This window comes from Symphalangus syndactylus, chromosome X (genome assembly GCF_028878055.3).
Source record: "Symphalangus syndactylus isolate Jambi chromosome X, NHGRI_mSymSyn1-v2.1_pri, whole genome shotgun sequence".
Classification (NCBI taxonomy): domain Eukaryota; kingdom Metazoa; phylum Chordata; class Mammalia; order Primates; family Hylobatidae; genus Symphalangus; species Symphalangus syndactylus.
In genome coordinates, this window is record NC_072447.2 from 109,227,994 (window position 1) to 109,247,659 (window position 19,666).

General features: G+C 40.4%; 1 protein-coding gene across 1 annotated transcript in view; it reads left to right on the forward strand.

Annotated features, from left to right (window-relative positions):
* IL1RAPL2 (interleukin 1 receptor accessory protein like 2) overlaps positions 1-19,666 on the forward strand; it is a 599,554-nt gene that overhangs the window by 67,386 nt on the left and 512,502 nt on the right. The window contains exon 3 of the mRNA XM_055267708.2: positions 8,676-8,829. Coding sequence (XP_055123683.2) covers positions 8,676-8,829 — 154 coding nt within the window. The remainder of the gene's footprint in view (positions 1-8,675; positions 8,830-19,666) is intronic.

The following is a 19,666-nucleotide window of genomic DNA, read 5'->3' on the forward strand; positions in this document are numbered from 1 at the left end:
TTTTGTATTTTTAGTAGAGACGGGGTTTCACCGTGGTCTCGATCTCCTGACCTCGTGATCCGCCCACCTCGGCCTCCCAAAGTGCTGGGATTACAAGTGTGAGCCACCGTGCCTGGCCAGGTTCATTCTTATACCAGCTATTTTGTCCTTCAGCTCCTGTATCGTTTTATTGTGATTTCTTCCCTTGGATTGGGTTTTTTCATCCTCCCCAATCTCAATGATCTTTGTTGCTATCCATATTCTGAATTCTATTTCTGTCATTCCTGCCAGTTCAGCCTGGTTAAGAACTCTTATGGGAGAACTCATGTGTTTGTTTGGTAGGACATACAACACTCTGGCCATTTGAGTTTCTGGAGTTCTTGCGTTGGTTCTTTCTCATCTCTGCCTGCGAATGTTCCTTTAACTGCAGTGTAGATTGAGTACAGTCAATAGATGTTTCTGGATGTTTTCACTGGGCTGAGGCTTTGTGCATGGTCTTTATTTGAAGCTTACTTCCTGCCTCTGGTTTCAGAGGGGGGTACGTTAATGAAGTATTTTTAGTGTTGAAGATTTGGGATGTGATCCAGCAGGTGGCACATAGGCTTATTGGTCAGTTGGTACACTCTTGCTCAGTTGTGTGGCTTTCCTATGTTTCCTCACATTTGGAGCCATGTTCCCTCTCAATGCTCTGAAAGTGTGGCTTCCTCTCTCCTTTGAGTGCTGGCTGTAGATTGCAACTTGGCACTACTGGGCTTCTCATAGTAGCTCTGGGGTGATCTCAGTGTTTTATGTTTTTTCCCCAACTTGGAAGCAGCAGAGGAAGGGACCTTAGTAGTGGTTGTGGCCAAGGATCATTTGCTTGTCTCCTGGGAGCTCCACTCGAGAGAGGTGCAGGTCAACAATGGCTTAGTGCAATCAGCCCAGGATGAAGGGCCTGTGCTGTGGGTCCAAGCCAGGACTTCCATGTCTGGTGACAAGTTGTAGGGGATGTGTGGGACCTGTGGGAGACGGACCGGCCTCCTCTCCTTGGGTCAACTGCAGCTTGCTGGTGGTGTGGATAAGGTACTTAGGATATTTCCTCCATAGTCTGAGGGTAGCAAGGGCCGTTCCACTACAGAGGTAGTGGCACAGAGGTTTTCAGTTGTCCTTGGAGACTCTGTCCAGGAAGTTGCCAAGTTGCCTGGAGGACATGCCCAGTAAGGAGATATGGGAATAGGCACCCACATAACAGTCTGGTCAATTTTCCATAGGGTTGCTGTAGTATGCTGGAGGCCTGCTTTAGTCAGTAGTCACCTTGGATTTTCTAGTATCTGGAGGTATCACTAGTGGAGGCTACAAAACAGCAAAGATGGCAGCCTGCCTCTCCCTCTGGGAGCTTCGTCCCAGGGAGGTATGGACCTGTTGCTAGCCCGAAGTCACCTGAAGGAGGTGGGTGGAGACCCTGGTTGGAAGGTCCCGCTCAGTGAGTAGGAATGGGATTGGGGACCTGCTTAAAAAAGCAGCCTGGCCACATTTTGGTAGAGCAGCTCTGCTGTGCTGGGGGTCTGCTCTAGCCCCTGGTTGCCTTAGACAGTCCAAAGCCCCAAAGTTGGAACAGCTAAGTTTCCCAAACAGCAAGGATGATGGCCCACCCCTCCTTCTGAGAGCTTCGTCCCAGGGAGGTTAAAAATCTCTGTTAGCCAGAGAACACCAACAGGGGTGGCTGGAGGCCCAGTTTGGGAGGTCCCGCCCAGTGAGTAGGAAAGGGATTGGGGACTCACTTAAAGAAGCAGTCTCGCCACATTTTGGTAGAGCAGCTGTGTTTTGCTGGGGAATCCCTTCTGCCCCTGGTCAGCTTGGACTCTCCAAAGCCTGAAGGTTGAAATGGCTAGGTCACCCAAACAGCAACGATGGTGGCTCACCCCTCCCTCTTGGATCTCCATCCCTGGAAGGTTACAAATGTCTGTTGTTTGGAGAATACCAACAGGGGTGGCTGCAGGCCCAGTCTGGGAGGTCCCGTCCAGTGAGAGGAGTAGGATCGGGGATCCACTTAAAGAAGCAGTCTGGCCACGTTTTGATAGAGCAGCTGTGCTGTGCTGGGAGATCCCTTCCACCCCTGGTCAGCTTAGACTCTCCAAAGCCTGCAGGCTGGAATGGCTAAGTCACCCAAACAGCAAAGATTCCCCCTGCCCCCGGCCCTGGGAGCTCCTTTTTAGGGAGGTGCAGTGCCCCTACTGATGGCTAGCTGGAATTCCAAGTCTTGTTCTGTTAGGTGCTGTGGACATGGGGCCTGCAGGCTGTTGCTGCTCAGCCCCCTGGGTTCAGCCTCTTTCCTAGCGGTATGTTTGGAGGTCTAACCTTCCACTTTGCCAGAGCTGCAGCTACCCTTTCTGGAAAGCCCAAGTATCTAAGACTCCAGGGTCTCCTCACATGGTTGAGTGGCTGCTCTGCCAAGGCTCCACGTAGCTCTGTCTGTTAGACTGAAGGCTCTGGTGGAGTGGGTTCATATGGAGATCTGCTGATCTGAGGGTTGCAAAGATCCGTGGGAGAAGCGTGGTTTCCTGTGGTCACACATTCACTCACCACTTCTCTACGCAGGGGAGGTTCTCCTGGCTCCATGTTGCTTCCAGGTGGGCCGTCGTCCTGTCTTGCTTTTCTTCATTCTCCACCAGTCAAGTTGTTTTCTTGATTAGTCCCAATGTGAGTGCCTGGATGTTTCAGTTGAAGGTATTGTATTTACTCGCCCCTTCTTTTCCTCTATGGGCCGCACATGCTAGCTGCTTCTAGTCAGCCATCCTGGCCACTTCATATCTTAGTCTATTTCTGATGCTTGCTCTCTCTTCAAGCTGTTTTTTTGTTTGTTTGTTTTGCTTTTTGACTTGGTATACCTTGTAATTTTTCGTTGAAACCCAGACATGATGTACTGACTGAGTAAAAAGGAACTGAGATAAATAGGCCTTTAGTGTGAGGTTTTTAAATTTTTCTGGCTAAGAGTAAGACTGTTTTTACTGTTTTCTATAATTGTTGGTGTTAGAGGCTACAATTCTTTCTGGTGTCCTTGTTTTTCACTCTTCTCTTGTCTTTGGGTTTCCCTAGAGACTTCTTAAATAAGGTGTGAGTTGTGCAGTTTTTTAAATTGTGACGCCCTATTATTAGACAAGAGTCCTAATTGATGTGTTGGTAAGATACAGGGTGAGGGTAAGTGCTATATAATATTATGACTAGGTCTCAGCTTTTTAGTGAACCTTGTCTCTGAACTGTGACCACAAGTGCTTCTCAGCTTCTCTCCCACCCACTAGAGACAGGAAGGCTAGAAGGGCAAGAGCTGGCTTTTTTTCTTCCTCCACTTCAAAGGCTAAAAGGAGCTAGAGTTGGATAGTTTCCTTCTCCATGTCAAAAGCTAGAAAAGGGTAAAGAGTTCATACCAGTTGCTGGCTCGTGCAGCTGCTTCTGCTCCCAGTGAGCTGTGATTCTCTATATTCTGCTGTCTCTCTAGTTTTTGGGGTAGTAGTTTTCTTTGTGACCTCAGTTATCTGATGGATCTGAAAATGGTTATTGATGTTCAGTTTGTTTGGCTTTTTTCTTGTTGTGAGGATAGTAGCGATGACTTCTAAGCCCTTTACATGTCAGACTGGAAACCAGAAGTTAATCTCAGCCTTAGAATGATAACTTTAGGTTAAAGTATTGTCTCTAGACTGCTGTAGAAAATTAAGTCACATTAACTCCTGATGATCATTAATATATCATAACACATGTATAACCTGAAAGCAAAGTACTAAAAGTAATAAAAATAATAGACTAATAGTTAATATTTATTGAGTAGTTTTAGCATGTGATGCCCTATATTACAGGGCATTTACATATATCACCTCAGTTAATCTTTATAGTCACCCCAATTGGTAAATATTATCACCACCTGTTTTTTTTTAAATAGGTGAAGCAACTGAAGCTTAGATTGATTTAGTAGCATGCTCAAAAACATACTACTTGGAATTCTAATCCAAGTGTTTAGTCTAGAACTTATATTCTTAACCACTGTGGGCTACCAATATCAACATTAATACCGTGAAGATAGAAAGTTGGAGAAATAGAGCTTGGAAGGGAAGGGCTCCTTGTAGTTGGTTATCCTAGGCCTTTGGAGTAGAGATAGGCTGAAAAGGACAAGGTTCATACCTAATTTGCAATCGTACTAATTGTCTCTTCCATCTTTAAACTGCAGACAGTTCAATTTCCCTAAAGATTTTTTTTTTTCTTTTGAGATGGAGTTTCACTCTTGTTGCCCAGGCTGGAGTGCAATGGTGCAATCTTGGCTCACCGCAACCTCTTCCTCCTGGGTTCAAGCGATTCTCCTGCCTCAGCCTCCTGAGTAGCTGGATTTACAGGCATGCACCACCACGCCCAGCTAATTTTGTATTTTTAGTAGAGACGGGGTTTCTCCATGTTGATCAGGCTGGTCTCGAACTCCTGACCTCACGTGATCCACCCGCCTCGGCCTCCCAAAGTGCTAGGATTACAGGCATGAGCCACTGCACCTGGCCCCCTAAAGATTTTTAAACAGATGTTTAGATGCCCTGTGGGAGAGTACAGTCTCCAGGGGAAAGGAGAAAAGTTGGCCTAAGGGGTGGATGTCGGGTATTCAAACAAAGGTGTTTGAGGACTAGAGGTCACATGATTAGTTTATGGTCACATAGCTGCTTTGTGGTTAAACCTCAGAATCAGAAGAAATATTAAAATCAATCTTCCTGATGTTCTTGCCATGAGGAATGAGTCATGTGCTCTGAATGGCACTAAAGTAACCACAACCACCAAATCAAATGGATTTCAAAAACACCTGTAGGTATGATGATGATATCTCAGGAGTAGACTATGAGTACAGTGGTAAATATTTCAGGTTGGAAACTCCAAGATCCAAATTTGGCTGGCAACAGGTTACTTTAGGGTTCTTAGTAAACAGATATCTCAGTTGTGCATTCTGGGCTTTCAACCCAGAAACTACTGGCAAATGTGCCACCTAGGAAGGTGGGGAGGGAGGGGAAAAAAGCTGGGCTTTAAGTGTTAACTTTATGTTGACTGGGTAAGGATGTCCTACAACAAACTACTCTATGAGGAGATAGCCAGGCCACAAAACGGATCTGATTATTGAACTTAAGCAACTCTAGCAAGACGGGCTCTCAGCAAAATTTTCAAGTTGATGAGGTTTAATAGTCCCAGGGACAATAAATAGTAGGGGGATTACACAGTGAGTTGAGTATTAGGGGACTGCTCAAATTTGAGCCTTTAGTGGTTTGTCCTGGCCTCAGACAACCATCTTGAGACTTGACCTATGCACTTCAAATTCTTTGCCTAGTATGTTGCTAGAATTAAACACATCTGGAGCAGTGGGGTATGGTGATATTCTTTGGCTGTGTCTGTACTCAAATCTCATCTTGAATTGTAGTTCCCATAATCCCCATGTGTCATGGGAGGGACCAGGTGGAGATAATTGAATCATGGGGGTGGTTTCCCCCATCCTGTTCTCATGATAGTGAGTGAGTTCTCACGAGATCTGATGGTTTTATAAGGGGCTTCTCCTTTTTCTGGGCACTCATTCTCTCTCCTGCCACTCTGTGAAGAGGTGCCTTCCTCCATGATTGTAAGTTTCCTGAAGCATCCCCAGCCATGCAGAACTGTGAGTCAATTAAGCCTCTTTTCTTTATTAATTACCCAGTCTTGGCTATTTCTTCATAGCAGCATGAGAACAGACTAATACATGTGGCAATACTGTCTGTTCATTAGGAAGTTAGTGAGCAGGAGAGAAGCAATGACAGCAGTAAGCCTAGCAGCCAGCAGCTTAGGGGAGAAAGAGTGCCGATAATGGAACCAAGAGCCTGGAAGATTTCTGAGAGTCTATATAGGCATCCAGACTGAGGTAGAATAGCCAACAAAGTAACTTTGCAAAAGGCATATTAGTGGAGGCAGGATGGGAACCTTTAGAAATTGTCTGTGTTGTATGACCACTCCTTATAGTGCTGCCCAAAAAGAATGTAATGAATAAACTGCAAGCCTCTGGATTCTGGCAGCTCACATGGTAGTGAATATTATTCCCATGAGCAAATTTGCTGAAGATGACAGAACTTGGGGGAGCCCCACATTTTAACCTAGAGATGTCTTACCCTAAAGCCAGTTTGTCTTTTCATCTACACTACATTGTCTCTAGAGGGATGTTGGTGACCTGAAGACAACATTTTTTTATGCCACAGTTAAAAACAATAAAAGTCCTCTATTGGACACAAAGAACCTTTTATAAGGCTAGATGGCAGCTTGGAAAACACATAGGACTATCTTGATCATTCCCCAAGAACATATAAATATTCCAGGCTGTTCTTCATCAGGAGTTATTTTCTAATTCCTATACACTCTTTAGCTTTTACTTCCTGGGGAAAAAAAACAAAACAGCGGAGAAAATGAAAATTGTTAGAATTAATTGCGTATGGACTTTCCCCAAAATGACATTAGAAAATGACACCATTTGTCTTTGAATGAGTGTGTGGGCTTGTCTGCCCACCCCCACCACTGTTGTGGGAAGGCACAGCAGCTCAGTTTTCATTTTCCTTTCCTCTCAAAATGCCCAGAGGGACCATATTTTTGTTTAACGACCTTCAGAATGATTCTTTAGAAATCTGAGGCTATCAGAGTTGGAAACAATGCGAAAATAATTGTGGATTATTATTGTATGACGGCAGTGGCAGCTGGACTGTTTCTTTTTCTCTGTGTTCTGACTTTCTTCTTCATTTTCCCAGAAACCTTATATCCCAAGGTTTAACTCAGAAGCAAATCTCATATAGGTGATAAACCTTGCCAGACATGGTATGTAATATAATTTCAGACAGACCCTTAGCTGTTCTTCAGGAAGATCGTAGGAAGTGAAGCATCCTTATATCTACATGCCCTCAATAGTATTATTTACTCTCTGACAATGTGTGTGGGTAGTTGTATTGAACGTAAGGCAAGCGTATCTCTTAAATATTATACCTGTGAATTTAAGCACCAGTTTGTGTGTTTTGTTGTCAAAATTCCTGCTAACATGAAAGAAAAAAAATGTTGTTATGAAAAAAAATGGGTACTCGCTGTCTCAGATCACTTACACACACACACACACGTACACACACATACACATGAACACAAATACACAAGCACTCACAGCTTGGGATTGAGAGTCAGCACAGATTCTAACTTTACATGAATGTTTAAGATATGTGTATGGAGGCAGGGGTGAGGAGTGGTAGATGCAGATGTTGTATACACCATAGTGGGGAAAGTAAAAAGTGCTCTCAACTATTGTTCATATCATCTACCTCAAAATCAATTTATTTATTGCCTTAACGGACAGACAGAATTTACATGATAAAATACTTTTTTTTTTGAGACAGAGTCTCATTCTTCTCACCCAGAATAGAGTGCAGTGGCATGATCTCGGCTCACTGCAAACTCTGCCTCCTGGATTCAAGAGATTCTCCTGCCTCAGCCTCTCAAGTAGCTGGGATTACAGGCACCTGACACCACACCCAGCTAATTTTTGTATTTTTAGTAGAGACAGTGTTTTACCATGTTGGCCAGGCTGGTCTCAAACTCCTGACCACAAGTGATCCACCCACCTCAGCCTCCCAAAGTGCTGGGATTACAGGCGTGAGCCACCGTGCCCGGCGATAAAATATTTTTTGCCTTGAATATTCAGCACTCCTTAACAGCTATCCCCTACACCTTGACTGATGTTTGTACAGCATTTGGCTACCACTTGAGGGGAATGATAGCCAGAATGGGGCAATATCTAATAAGTAGTCTGAAAAAAATTTCCTAAAAGACAAGATAATTGCCTGAATATTCTTACATACTTGGCTATTGTTATATCCTTGTCACTTTCTGGAAAAGTATTAAACATTCCTTTCTAGGGAAGTCCAATCTTGGTAGCAAGATTCCCTCACATTCCTATCAGGAGAGTAAGATAATTGGCTTCAAAACCCAAATCTTGTTCTGTGGTTATATATCACTGAACTCAGAAAGTAAGTGGATGATTTCTCCAGGCTGTTACTATAACAAAGCATGTCCTCATTTTACCTAGCTATGTTTCTAGAGAAGTCCTTAATGTTTTATATTCCTACCCTCTCTACCCCCACATGGATTTCTTGATTACAAGAAGGGAGATTCTGGAGTACTAGTATTAGTTTTTATAATAAGGAGTAATTAATGAAACAATTGTAAACTTCATTGCCAATATAAAATCCTATTATGAATGTTTAATAATGCCTAAGACTCCCCTGGAGTATACTAAGTGGCTAAGTGAACCATATCCTCTTAGGACTCTTAGGAAATATCCTTGTCAAATAGAAAGAACCAGGACATTATAATAATATTTAGTGACTGTTAAGGTTCTGCTATACCTCTCTTGTATTTGGGGAGCCTCTATGCTATTCTATTTATTTTTTTCAGAATGCCTCTAAAGACTTCTTGCTCTTGGGGTCAGGCCTTTAAAGTGGTTTGTAGTGCAATAGTTGTGATATTAGAATTGGATACAATAGGACACATTTGTGATTTTTCTTGGTCATTGACTTAACTCCTTAGTTACATATTTTGAAAACAAAAGAGAAGAATACAAAAAAGTAAAAGTACCAACTTGCTGGTACTGAGATGTAGTCTGTGAACTTTTATTTTTTGCTTACTTGCAAATATTTTATCTGCAGGAATGCAAGCCAAAAATGTGGAGAAGCATAATAATACAGAAAGGAAATGCTCTTCTGATCCAAGAAGTTCAAGAAGAAGATGGAGGAAATTACACATGTGAACTTAAATATGAAGGAAAACTTGTAAGACGAACAACTGAATTGAAAGTTACAGGTAGGAATTGGTTCTACAAAATTATGGCAAATGAGATTTTAAGTATAATTTGGTTTGGGAAGCAAGAGTTTTGTTCAGAGTCAACTTTCTGTGAATTTAGAATTGCCTGCAAATCAAATAGTTGAGAAACTTGCTATTAATAAGTTGTACTGAGTAAAAGCAATATATGGAATATGAAAAAAGAGTTTAGAGAACAAGGGCCTAGTTGCTGCTTATCTGTTCTCTGTCTTTATGAAAGGTTCTGAACTCTTCAAGGTATCATTATTACTAAACATCTCAGAAAATATATAGTGGAGCCACTCTAGAATGTTGACTTAACCCATTTGTGGAATCTCCTTGTAGGTGAAGGCTGATTTTAGAATGAGAGTCTGTTAGATTTTTGGAATGAAATCTACTTAGACTGCATCCAAAATATCATTTATACAAAATTCTCCATAAGTGAGTGATGTTATTGTGAGCTTCTAGTGATTCTTAGAGCAACTCCAAATGAAGAACATGCATGTGTGTTTTAAATCTGAAGTACAAACAAAATGTAAACTAGTGGAAGGATAAACTCAGAATATTCTTACTTGTTAGAGAATTTTAGGAAGTAATTTTCAGAGACATAAGACAGAATCTAATACCAAAAAGATATGTCTTACAATGAATGTGATGGAACCTGAGAAACTGTATGACAAAAAAAATCTATTTACTATTGCTCACAAAGAAATCTTGACTAATTTTCCTATTATTATATATGTCATGTATATTATAATCTCACATGTGGAACCTAAAAAAAAGTTGAATGTGTTGCAAAAGACAGTAGAAAAATGGATACGGGACAGAGAGTGGGGAATAAGGAGTGTAGGTCAAAAGGTGCATACAAAGTTGCAGTTATATAGGATGAATAAGTCTAGTGATTTAATGTACGGCATGTAGTTAATAATATTGTATGCTGAGGCCAGCACAGTGGTTCATGCCTGTAATCAATCCCAGCACTTTGGGAGGCCAAGGCAGGTGGATCACCTGAGGTCAGGAGTTTGAGACCAGCCTGACCAACATGGGGAAACCCTGTCTCTACTAAAAAAAAAAAAAAAAAAAAAAAATTAACCAGGCGTGGTAGCATGTGCCGGTAATCCCAGTTACTAGGGAGGCTGAGACAGGAGAGTTGCTTGACACAGGAGGCAGAGTTTGCAGTGAGCTGAAATCACGCCACTTCACTCCAGCCTGGACAACAGAGCAAGACTCTGTCTCAAAAATAAAAAATAAATATAATATTGCATGTTGAAAATTTGCTAAGAGAGTAGATTTTAGGTGCTCTTACCACAAAAATAAACATATGAGGAGATTGATATGCTAATTTGTTTGACTGTAGTAATCAGTTTACTATGTATATGTATAACAAAAACATCTTGTTGTATACCTTAAATATAAACAATTTAAAAAGTATGTGTATGTATGTTTGTATGTATACACATACATATTTCTATTGTGGATAATATCCAAGCCATGATAAACTTTGAAATTACCTAGACAATTGCAATATTGATTGCATTAATTGACTTATGATTAATGCACATGGGCATTACTTGTTTAACCATCTAATGCCAACATCAGCCGGTTGGTTAATTTATAACATACTCTTGCTAATGTTAGCAATACATTTTTTCTTCTATTTTATTTTTGTTTAAAACGGTTCAAAAAGGTCTGGATGACCTTTTTGAGATAGTGTTAAAATCAGTCAACTAATTAATACTTGCTGAGTTAAGTTCATTGCTATAACCCATATATTTAATTAGGTTTTTGATCCTTGAGATTCATTGTTTTTCTCTTTTTCAAAATTCTAAATGTTAGCACAAGGAACACAAAATATATATTTTTAATAAACTAATAGATAATATACATATATATTACTTCACTCTCCATACTAATAAATGATAGTTTTACTTCTTAGTTTGATTTTGTAGAGTGCCTTCTATGAAAGTTTAAATAATTCTTTTGATTAGAATTGCATGTTCTTTTCCCCATGAGCTTTCAAAATAACTACCGTATTGGGCCAATTCCAAATAGCAAAGATCTGCTTTTGATTAGTTTCTGATTTCTTCAACATGAACTAGACTTCCCTGCCTCATTCGTGGCAGAAAATTCAATCATGGGCAGTTGTACATTATTAATAAGTGACCTGACCATGCACGAAGTGTCGCAGCATCATCACTTTGGCCACAGTCACTAATCCTTGCAGAGCACTTCCATTTTGGATCATTTGCTGAATCTTGTAACATTATAGTATTTGGCTTGAGTTTCAAGTTGAACCAGAATAAAGTAAACACCGAACCTCCTTTTCACTCACATCAAATGGGTTCTGTTGACAACGCATTTGCTTCTTTCATTTCATTTTAGATTCTGGAAAAGAGAGCTAGAGCTGCTTATTTTGTGTATTTTATAAGATGTTAGTTTACTTGTTTTAACTACAGATTTAAAATTTCATTTGAATACCTTGCAGAGGATCTCAAAATTTAATGTGCATCAGAATCATGTGAAGGGACCCAGGTAGGATGAAGATGAAGATCTCTAAATACAGATCCTCAGGTTTCTCCCTTAGATTCTAATTTAGTACATCAGTGTAAGACTAGGAATTTACCTTTTTGTCCAGGTGATTCTGTTTTATGCTTTCCAAGGATCATGTTTTTGAGAGACACTAGAGAAGAGAATGGTGCTAACAAGTCAAAGTCATACGTTTGATTATTTTGTGAGTATGTTAGTTCACACACGCACACACACATACTGATTTTTATAGGCCCCAATTTGTTTCCTTTAAATTTCTAAGAATTGCCATGAAAATAGAGATCATGGTAACCAAGGAAAATGTGTCAAGGTAGTGTGTGGGTAAAAGCGACTTCAACTAGGGAAAGCAGTCATTTATTCATTTACCACTTAAATAAATATTTACTGAGTGCATGTTACATGCCAGGCAACAAGCTAGGAGCTGGAAAAGATAATTCAAAATTTGTTTATGATTATCCTTGGGTCAGTGGTCTTCATTCATATAAGAAAGTATCATATTTGTGTATTTATTCACACAGTTCAAATGTTATGCTTGATGTAGAAACAAAATGGCTACTTGGTATGGAAGTTCAGGAGGTTGCTCTGTGAAGGTTTATTCTTTTTTGGAACATTATATAACTTATACCATGCTTTGTATGCTCAGTAATATGAAAACAATTAACAAACAGATTGTCCTCTCATAATTCAAAATATAAGGCTAGGATTATTTAAAGAGTAACCACTCATACTTGTTTTGGGTTTAGCATGGGATAAGAATTTCGATATGACATGAATAGAGTTGGTTAATTACAAAATTATGTAAATAGAGGTTCTTTAAATGGTGTATTTCCCTTATGCAAATTTTGAAAGATTGTCAGATTTCTAAAGCTCATTTTCTGACTATTCTTTTTAAATTTATGATTCTGAGAAATATAACTTCAGTAAAACAAGTGTTTCTTAAAGTCCATAGGTGCTATTTGCTTTAAGAAGGTCAAGTATAAAAAGATCCAGATATTCAAAACTGATAAACTAGAAGGTTATCATTTGCTTTAATGAAATTATTTCTCCATATATGCCATAGTATTTCTTTAAATAGTTAGCTTTCTTTCTGCATTAAAACAGGATTTGATTTAAATGCAGCTTTTCTGGAACACTTTTATTATATAAATCGTAGCAGACTTTTGTGATATTGTGGAAATTTCTTTTTATTCCTTCGAAGGCTGCAGATGCATAGGGAAGGGTTTAACAACAAATAGACATGCACAGTGGCATGTTTAGATCATTTGCTAATGATGCCTACAGCGACAGTTTTATTTCCCACAGCATATTTTAGGTGACTATATGCTATTTTAAAGTTTTTTTCTTTATTCTCATGTTGAATTTGTGCAGAGGGCTAATTGAAGTGAAAAAGTAAGACAGGAGAGTCGGTTATAAGAAGGTGAGAATTGTAGTACAGGTGATAATGGAAAAAGGAAAAGAGGAGTAGGAGAGAGTGAGCAACATAATGGGATAGAGTCTCTAGGGATAAGAAGAGAAAGTCTGCCTTAAGAAGGTCAAAGGCAGACATTACTTATAGGGATTCTTCAAAATGGACACAAGAAGGAAGCCGGAACTAATTATCTTTATTTGGAAGGCAATTCACCATTCACCTGGCAAATCATTCAGAAATACATGCTTTTATGCAGCTTTTTAGACATGAGCATTGGCTACTTAGAAGAAACCACTAACCTGTTTCCTGGTGAATATGCAAATAACACCTCTCCTCCTGATTATTGTAGACAGCTCTAGAGTCCCTGGTTGGGAGACTTTTCACACATTAGGGGTAATCTCTCAACCCATTGGCATTTGAATATGATAGCAAGAAGGATTTATTCCTTGAAAATACTTCAAAGATTTGCTGCTAGATTACTATTCAGCAATAGTAGCAAAGCAATCTGGATATAAAGCTTGGGGTAAAACTACCAAGTAGGATTTGGGATCAGTCTTTGGTGAATATGTTCAAACGCATGGCTTTAGCAAGTGCTTTTAATTCCACTTTGCAAAGTTTAATTGTAGTGCCTTGTTGCAGGTGTCATTTAGATTACATAGCTTGTTAGAAAAACTTTCCTCTGGTGTGGAAAATGGCAGCTATTTACACACAGAGGAAGCAATTTCACACTCAGGCTGGAAAACACACTTTTTGTGGTCCTGGCTCTTAGTTTATTTATCCTTCTACTGTTAATGCTGAGATTTTGCAGGGGAGGGTGAGTTTAGAAAAAAATAGTGGAACATAGCAATAGGGTGGAGAGTTGGTGAAATAAATGGTAGCGGGGATTTTGACTGAATAAAGATAATATAACAGAAGTAATCTCGAAGCCAGCAACTCCATAATAATCATAAAAAGGGCTCCCAGAGAGCTTTTATCTATTGAGAGCTCACTGTGCAGCATACATTGCGTGTAGAGGTTTTCATTCATTTTCTCATTTAGTCCTCACAACCAACATATGAGGGTGGTGTTGGGGCTCAGAAAACAATACCTCAAAATGAAGGACTCAGAAGCAAGTTTGTCTTTGACCTTTTCCTGCCCTCCTGTCTCTCAGTCCCATTCTCCCCACCCTCCCCCGAGGCTAGCCATAGAAACTGGAATCCCTCCTCCCCAAAGCACGTCATAGAAACCAGAACCCCTTTCCCGCAAAGCCAGCCATAAAACCTAAAAATATTACTCTAACTTTCTCTTCACGTCTCTGTGTGAAAACTGGCCACAAAGAAATTATTTGACCTACCTTGTTTAACTATAGGTCATAAGGTTCCCATTCCAGAGAGGGGCCTGCCCCACACCCAGAAGGAAGGAATGTGTGCTCAGAGAAGCCCAGAAGAATCTAGACAGACAGGCCTTGCCGGTTTTCCCCACTCAGCTCATTAGCATTAGATCATAGTCTTTTTATCAAATCATGTGCCTACATGGCTGTCCATTCTTTGTTGAACCTAAGCATAAAAATGGGCAATTTTCCCTGTATCTTTGGGTCTTCATTCTGAAGGCTCCTGTGTATACAGTGTATACATGTTAGATAAATGTATATGCTTTTCTCCAATTATTCTGCCTTTTGTGAGTTGATTTTTCAGCAAATCTTCAGAGGGCCAAGGGGAATTTTCTGGCCAAGGGGAATTTTCTGCCTGGGCCCCTGTGGTGGTTACTATTATTGTCCCAATTTATAGAGAAATAAACTAAAACTTAGGTGAAATGATGTACCCAAAGTCACATACTCAGGAAATGGCAGAACACAGATATAAACCTGGGTCTTTCCAATTCTCAGATGTAGCTTTTTAATCACCACCAGGCAAAAAACTGTATGATTTCACTCACCAAATGTATATTGCATACCTAGAGAACATAAACCAAAATATTGGACACGATGTCTATCATTCCATTATAATATCCTTTTTGGACATTCACAATTTAGTCTTCAATAATTCCCTATTAGAATTTAGATATCCATAAAAAAAGCACACTTGGCATTTTGAACTTAGTCCTTAGCTCTTAGCACTTTAGATCATTAGGAGTAGGGCTCATAATTGAATCTGCATGTGGTATGGTGCCAGGAAAAAAGCAAGGAAAAGTGAGGCTCCAGAAAAATTAAGAATGCATGAAAGATGGTAAATTCTTACTGAATTTTGTGTTTTGATGCCACATGGCCCTACTAGCATGATAATTTATATTGAGAAAGAATATTCCAATGACGTTCATTGCAGTTATGACTATGATTTCAAGCTAGTGGAAGTGAAGCAATGGATTAATGTCTAGTTAAACAATGTTGGCTCAGTTGGTAAGGATCAATCAACACATAAATCAGTGCCTGCTATGTACAGTAAGAAGTTCAGGATCCATGTTTGTAATGTTCTGAAAGCAGACAGGTAGGGACAGAAGTGTGTTCTCCTTTGGAACCTGTGAAAAAAGAGTTATTCACTAGAATAGTGCTTCTCAAATTGTATTTTGTGGAACCCTGATTCTAAGAAATGTTAAGAGAGAGATTTCCAAGAGAGAAAGAAGAGGAAAGGAGAGGAGAGGAAGAAAGGAGAGGAAGAGAGAAGAGTGGGGAAGGGAGAAGAGAGGTTCTGTAGCTATTTGTTTATCTGCCAGGTCAAAGTTAAACAGTCATCTTTTTTGCAGGGTATCTCAGGGCACCTTAGTGCCTATAATATCTAATGTGTACTCTAATTTTCTAAAAGGGAGATGGGGCCCAGGTGCGGTGGCTCATGCCAGTAATCCTAGAACTTTGAGAGGCTGAGGTGGGTGGACTGCTTGAGGTCAGGAGTTCAAGACTAGCCTGACCAACATGATGAAGCCCCATCTCTACTAAAAATACAAAAATTAGCTGGCTGTGGTGGTGTGCACCTGTAGTCCCAGCTACTTGGGAGGCAGGCAGAGGCAGGAGAAACACTTGAACTCAGGAGGTTGAGGTTATAGTGAACTGAGATCAGGCCACTGCACTCTAGCCTGGGTGACAGAGTGAGACTCCATCTCAAAAAAAGAAAAACAAAAAGGCGGTGGGGGGATGGGATATATTTTTAGGACATTTCCTAAACTTGTATGAACACATAATATTCCCAGCCCCCAAAGCATCTGAGGATGTTGTTTCCACAGAACAAACTTTAGGAAAGCTAAGCGAATAGTTGAGTGAGTATCTGGCTCTATTGGCCTCCTGCTAATGCTTATTACATCAACAGTTGAAATAAAATACTTATTTGGCATTTAGGTTATGATTATTATCACTTATTTTTTTCCATTGTTTATTTTTTCAACCATCCTGTAAGCTCCTTAAGGGAATGGATTTGTTGACTAATTAATACTTACATCTCTAAGTGCTGAGTATATGGTAGGTATTCAGAAATTATTTGTAGCTTGCTTTGGTTGAGTGCTTATTTGATTGGTAAGTGTTTTGATTGGGTACAAATAAGACAACTTTCTGTTTGTAGAGCACCTTATAATTTCAAAGCACTTTCACGTCTGGGATCTTATTCTGTTACAAGAACTTTATGGAATTGTCAGCAAATGTAGTATTATTATTATTAATCTTGGCTGAGAGAGTTTAAAACAATGACCCTAGGATATAAGCTGGTGAATTGCACAGCTAGGACTAGAATCCCCATCTTATAAGTCCTAGTTACACTTTTCCTACTCTGTCCCACTGTTACTCTGTTTGCTGTCTGTTAATCCTGGGTACTAGGCCAGAAGAAGAGATGCAACTCAAGGAGGATTCCAAAGTTGGTGACTCCACAGCTCAGGCCTAAGAATCTCTGAAATAACCTTTTATTTAAAACGTTCATATGCCAATCCATTGTTTTGTCTTTTGGAATAACTATTTCTGATTCTAAAAGGAAAACCATTTACTACTGATGTCTGAAACCAAATCAGCAGAGGTAGCCGCTAACAATACTCAAATGCGGCCAGGCACGGTGTCTCATGCCTGTAATCCCACCACTTTGGGAGACCAGGATGGGCGGATCACCTGAGGTTGGAAGTTTGAGACCAGCCTGACCAACATGGAGAAACTCCATCTCTACTAAGAAAAATATAAAATTAGCCGGGCGTGGTGGCGAATGCCTGTAGTCCCAGCTACTTGGGAGGCTGAGGCAGGAGAATTGCTTGAACCTGGGAGTTGGAGGTTGTGGTGAGCCGAGATTGTGCCATTGCACTCCAGCCTGGGCAACAAGAGAGTAACTCCAACTCAAACAAAACAAAAATAATACTCAAATGCTTCCAGCAGCCAGACAGGTCATGTCCACAGTGTGAGGTGGACCAGGTGTGTGAAGCAACAACTGAAGGAAAAATTGGAGAGTACTAGCTATACTGACTCAACCCTAGCTGATTGCTGCCATGTGAGATCGAGAATCCAGTATTACTAGGCCCTCTGATTTATAAGAGACACCAGAAGTCTGGATTTTTGTGTGGAAATCCCTGAATTGTAAAGCACTCTGTAGACCAAATAAAACAGGCTGTATGCTAAATTCAGCATGAGGACTGCATGTTTGTGGCTTTTGCCTTTGAAGATTTGGTTCAGTAGGACTTTTAAACAAGCGACTGACTGTGTGACTGACTCAGACTCTATTCCACTATTTCCATCTCTAGCAGTGAGTGGAAAAAAATTTAAAGAAAGAAAACCTGAAGTGGCCTGGAGAGCAGTTAAAAGACAAACTGGGAACAGCATTCGGAAGCCATCCTAATAACACCATCCAGTAGACTAGTCGATCCAACAAGAGTGAAGGGGGCAGAATTTATGGATGTAATGCTATGGGAGGGGTATTGACAAATGGATCACCTTAGAAAAGTGAGTGATTTAGATGATGAAGCAAGTTGGTCTCCAGTGTTACAGATAAAGGGAGAGCCCTGGGGATGAAGGATCCACCTTAAAGCTGCCCTGAAGCAGTGTGATGTGAAGCACTGAAGGGAACAAATCATTGGCATATGTTCTCTCTCCTCCATGTTCACTGTGAGCAGGCAGTTAACATGATCTGAATGTATGTGTCCTGATTATCACATGAACATGTACCTCATTTGTACCTTTTGTGTGACCTAATAAGGAACAACCACAGCAGTCGATAGTTCTTGGATGCATTAAGGGAACATTCACATGACTGACTGTACATTTCATAATTGACTGTTCTTTTGCACAGTGCAGAAATCTCATGACCAAAACCAGCTTGCAGCAGTTTCTTTGCCTTTCCTCCTAGGTTTTATTCTCCCTTTCTGGATGACCCTGGCCTTTTCTAGCCTACCCAGCCCACCCTGGATGACATCTTTGTCTCTTATCTGCCTCTTTTAAATGTTTCAATGACCTGTTTTCTCTGTAGCTCATCTCCTCAGATCCTTGCTTTCTCCTGGGGTTAATCTAATATCTCAATGAGCTAAAAAATTCATTACTGATAAAGACCAAAAATGCTTCTCTTCCCAGCTGACATATTTGCAGTTTAATAGATATTTCAATTCTGTAACTCACAGGCATAACTAATGGTGGGAATTTCTGGGGACTTTGCAGGGCCTGTGGGGGGCCTTTCCCAGAGTGTCACAATCTACCCTGCAGGTGGCTGCTTATTCCTTCTAGAAACAAGGTCAACAATATTCATGACCTTGGGGAACTAGAAGAAAAAAAATCCTACTGAGGATCACTGAAAAAAAAGGGCCTGGGATGTCAGTCCATAGAGTGATTTTTTTCCTTCTTCTGCATTTTTATTTTGTCTCTCCTTTCTTTCCCTTATTTCCTTCATTCTGCCCCAACCTATGACACAGGGCTATCTATTAACCCTGTTGATGACAGCCATGGAGAGATTGCCAGTCTTTGTCCCAGGAAAGTTTTTGTGTCATGTTTCTATGCCCTACAAGGAGATGAACAAATACTATTAACTTTTCCATAAGAAGAAAGACAGTCTTATTTTTCTGTAGAATCAGGGGCTGTGAGAGCATTCATTCCTGTGGGCTTATTTTGCAAGCAACTGTGCAGGAAACCAGTTTGGATAGCTGGGGGTGAACAAGTTAGAGCACATGACAGCAGTATATGGCAAACGTGTGCAATCCAGGCCAGTTCTACTCCAATGGCTCTCGTCCATCACCTAAGGTGACCACTGACTCCTTGGCTGCCTTCTCTGACACCAAGTTAGTGCTAGGGGAAGGGATTTTTAGGAAGGGGTTACACTGTGACTCCTTGCTGTGTAGTTTCCTGAGATCCATGGGACCAGATTTTCCTAGGTCCATTATGTATATTTGTGGGAGTCTCAGCTACCTTGTTCTCTCCCAACCTGAAAGCAGTGGTTTGAGCAAGCTCAGAATATTCTATCAAGGCACCCTTCCATAGGAATGAAAACTAGGAGCTTGGTACAGAGGGAGACCAGCCATGAACTAGATCCAATAGAGTAGAGCAGATGCTCAGAGAACTATCATTTATTAGGTCAAGGATTATACTTTATAATCAGTCAAAGCTTCTAACAACCTCAAAAGGCTGGTGATTATTTCCTATATTTTGTAAGGGAAGAAATGAACAGTTAGAGAAGCTAAGTTACTTGTTATGATCCCACACCATAGTAAGTGATGGAGCTAGGATTTGAATCCACGTTTATTTCGAAACATTACTCTTAAAGCACCCTGTTACAAATTACCTGAATGGCTCCTGCACACAACAGTGCTCAATACATGTCACTAGTTCTATTCCTTCCTGCTTGCCTGCCTGCTTCATGCTTTTTCCACTCCTCTTTTCTACTACATGTTTTACATTTCCGTAATTTCCTCATGAAGCCATCACAGACTAACCTCATCCTATAATCACCTATTTTTTCTCCTGAATTC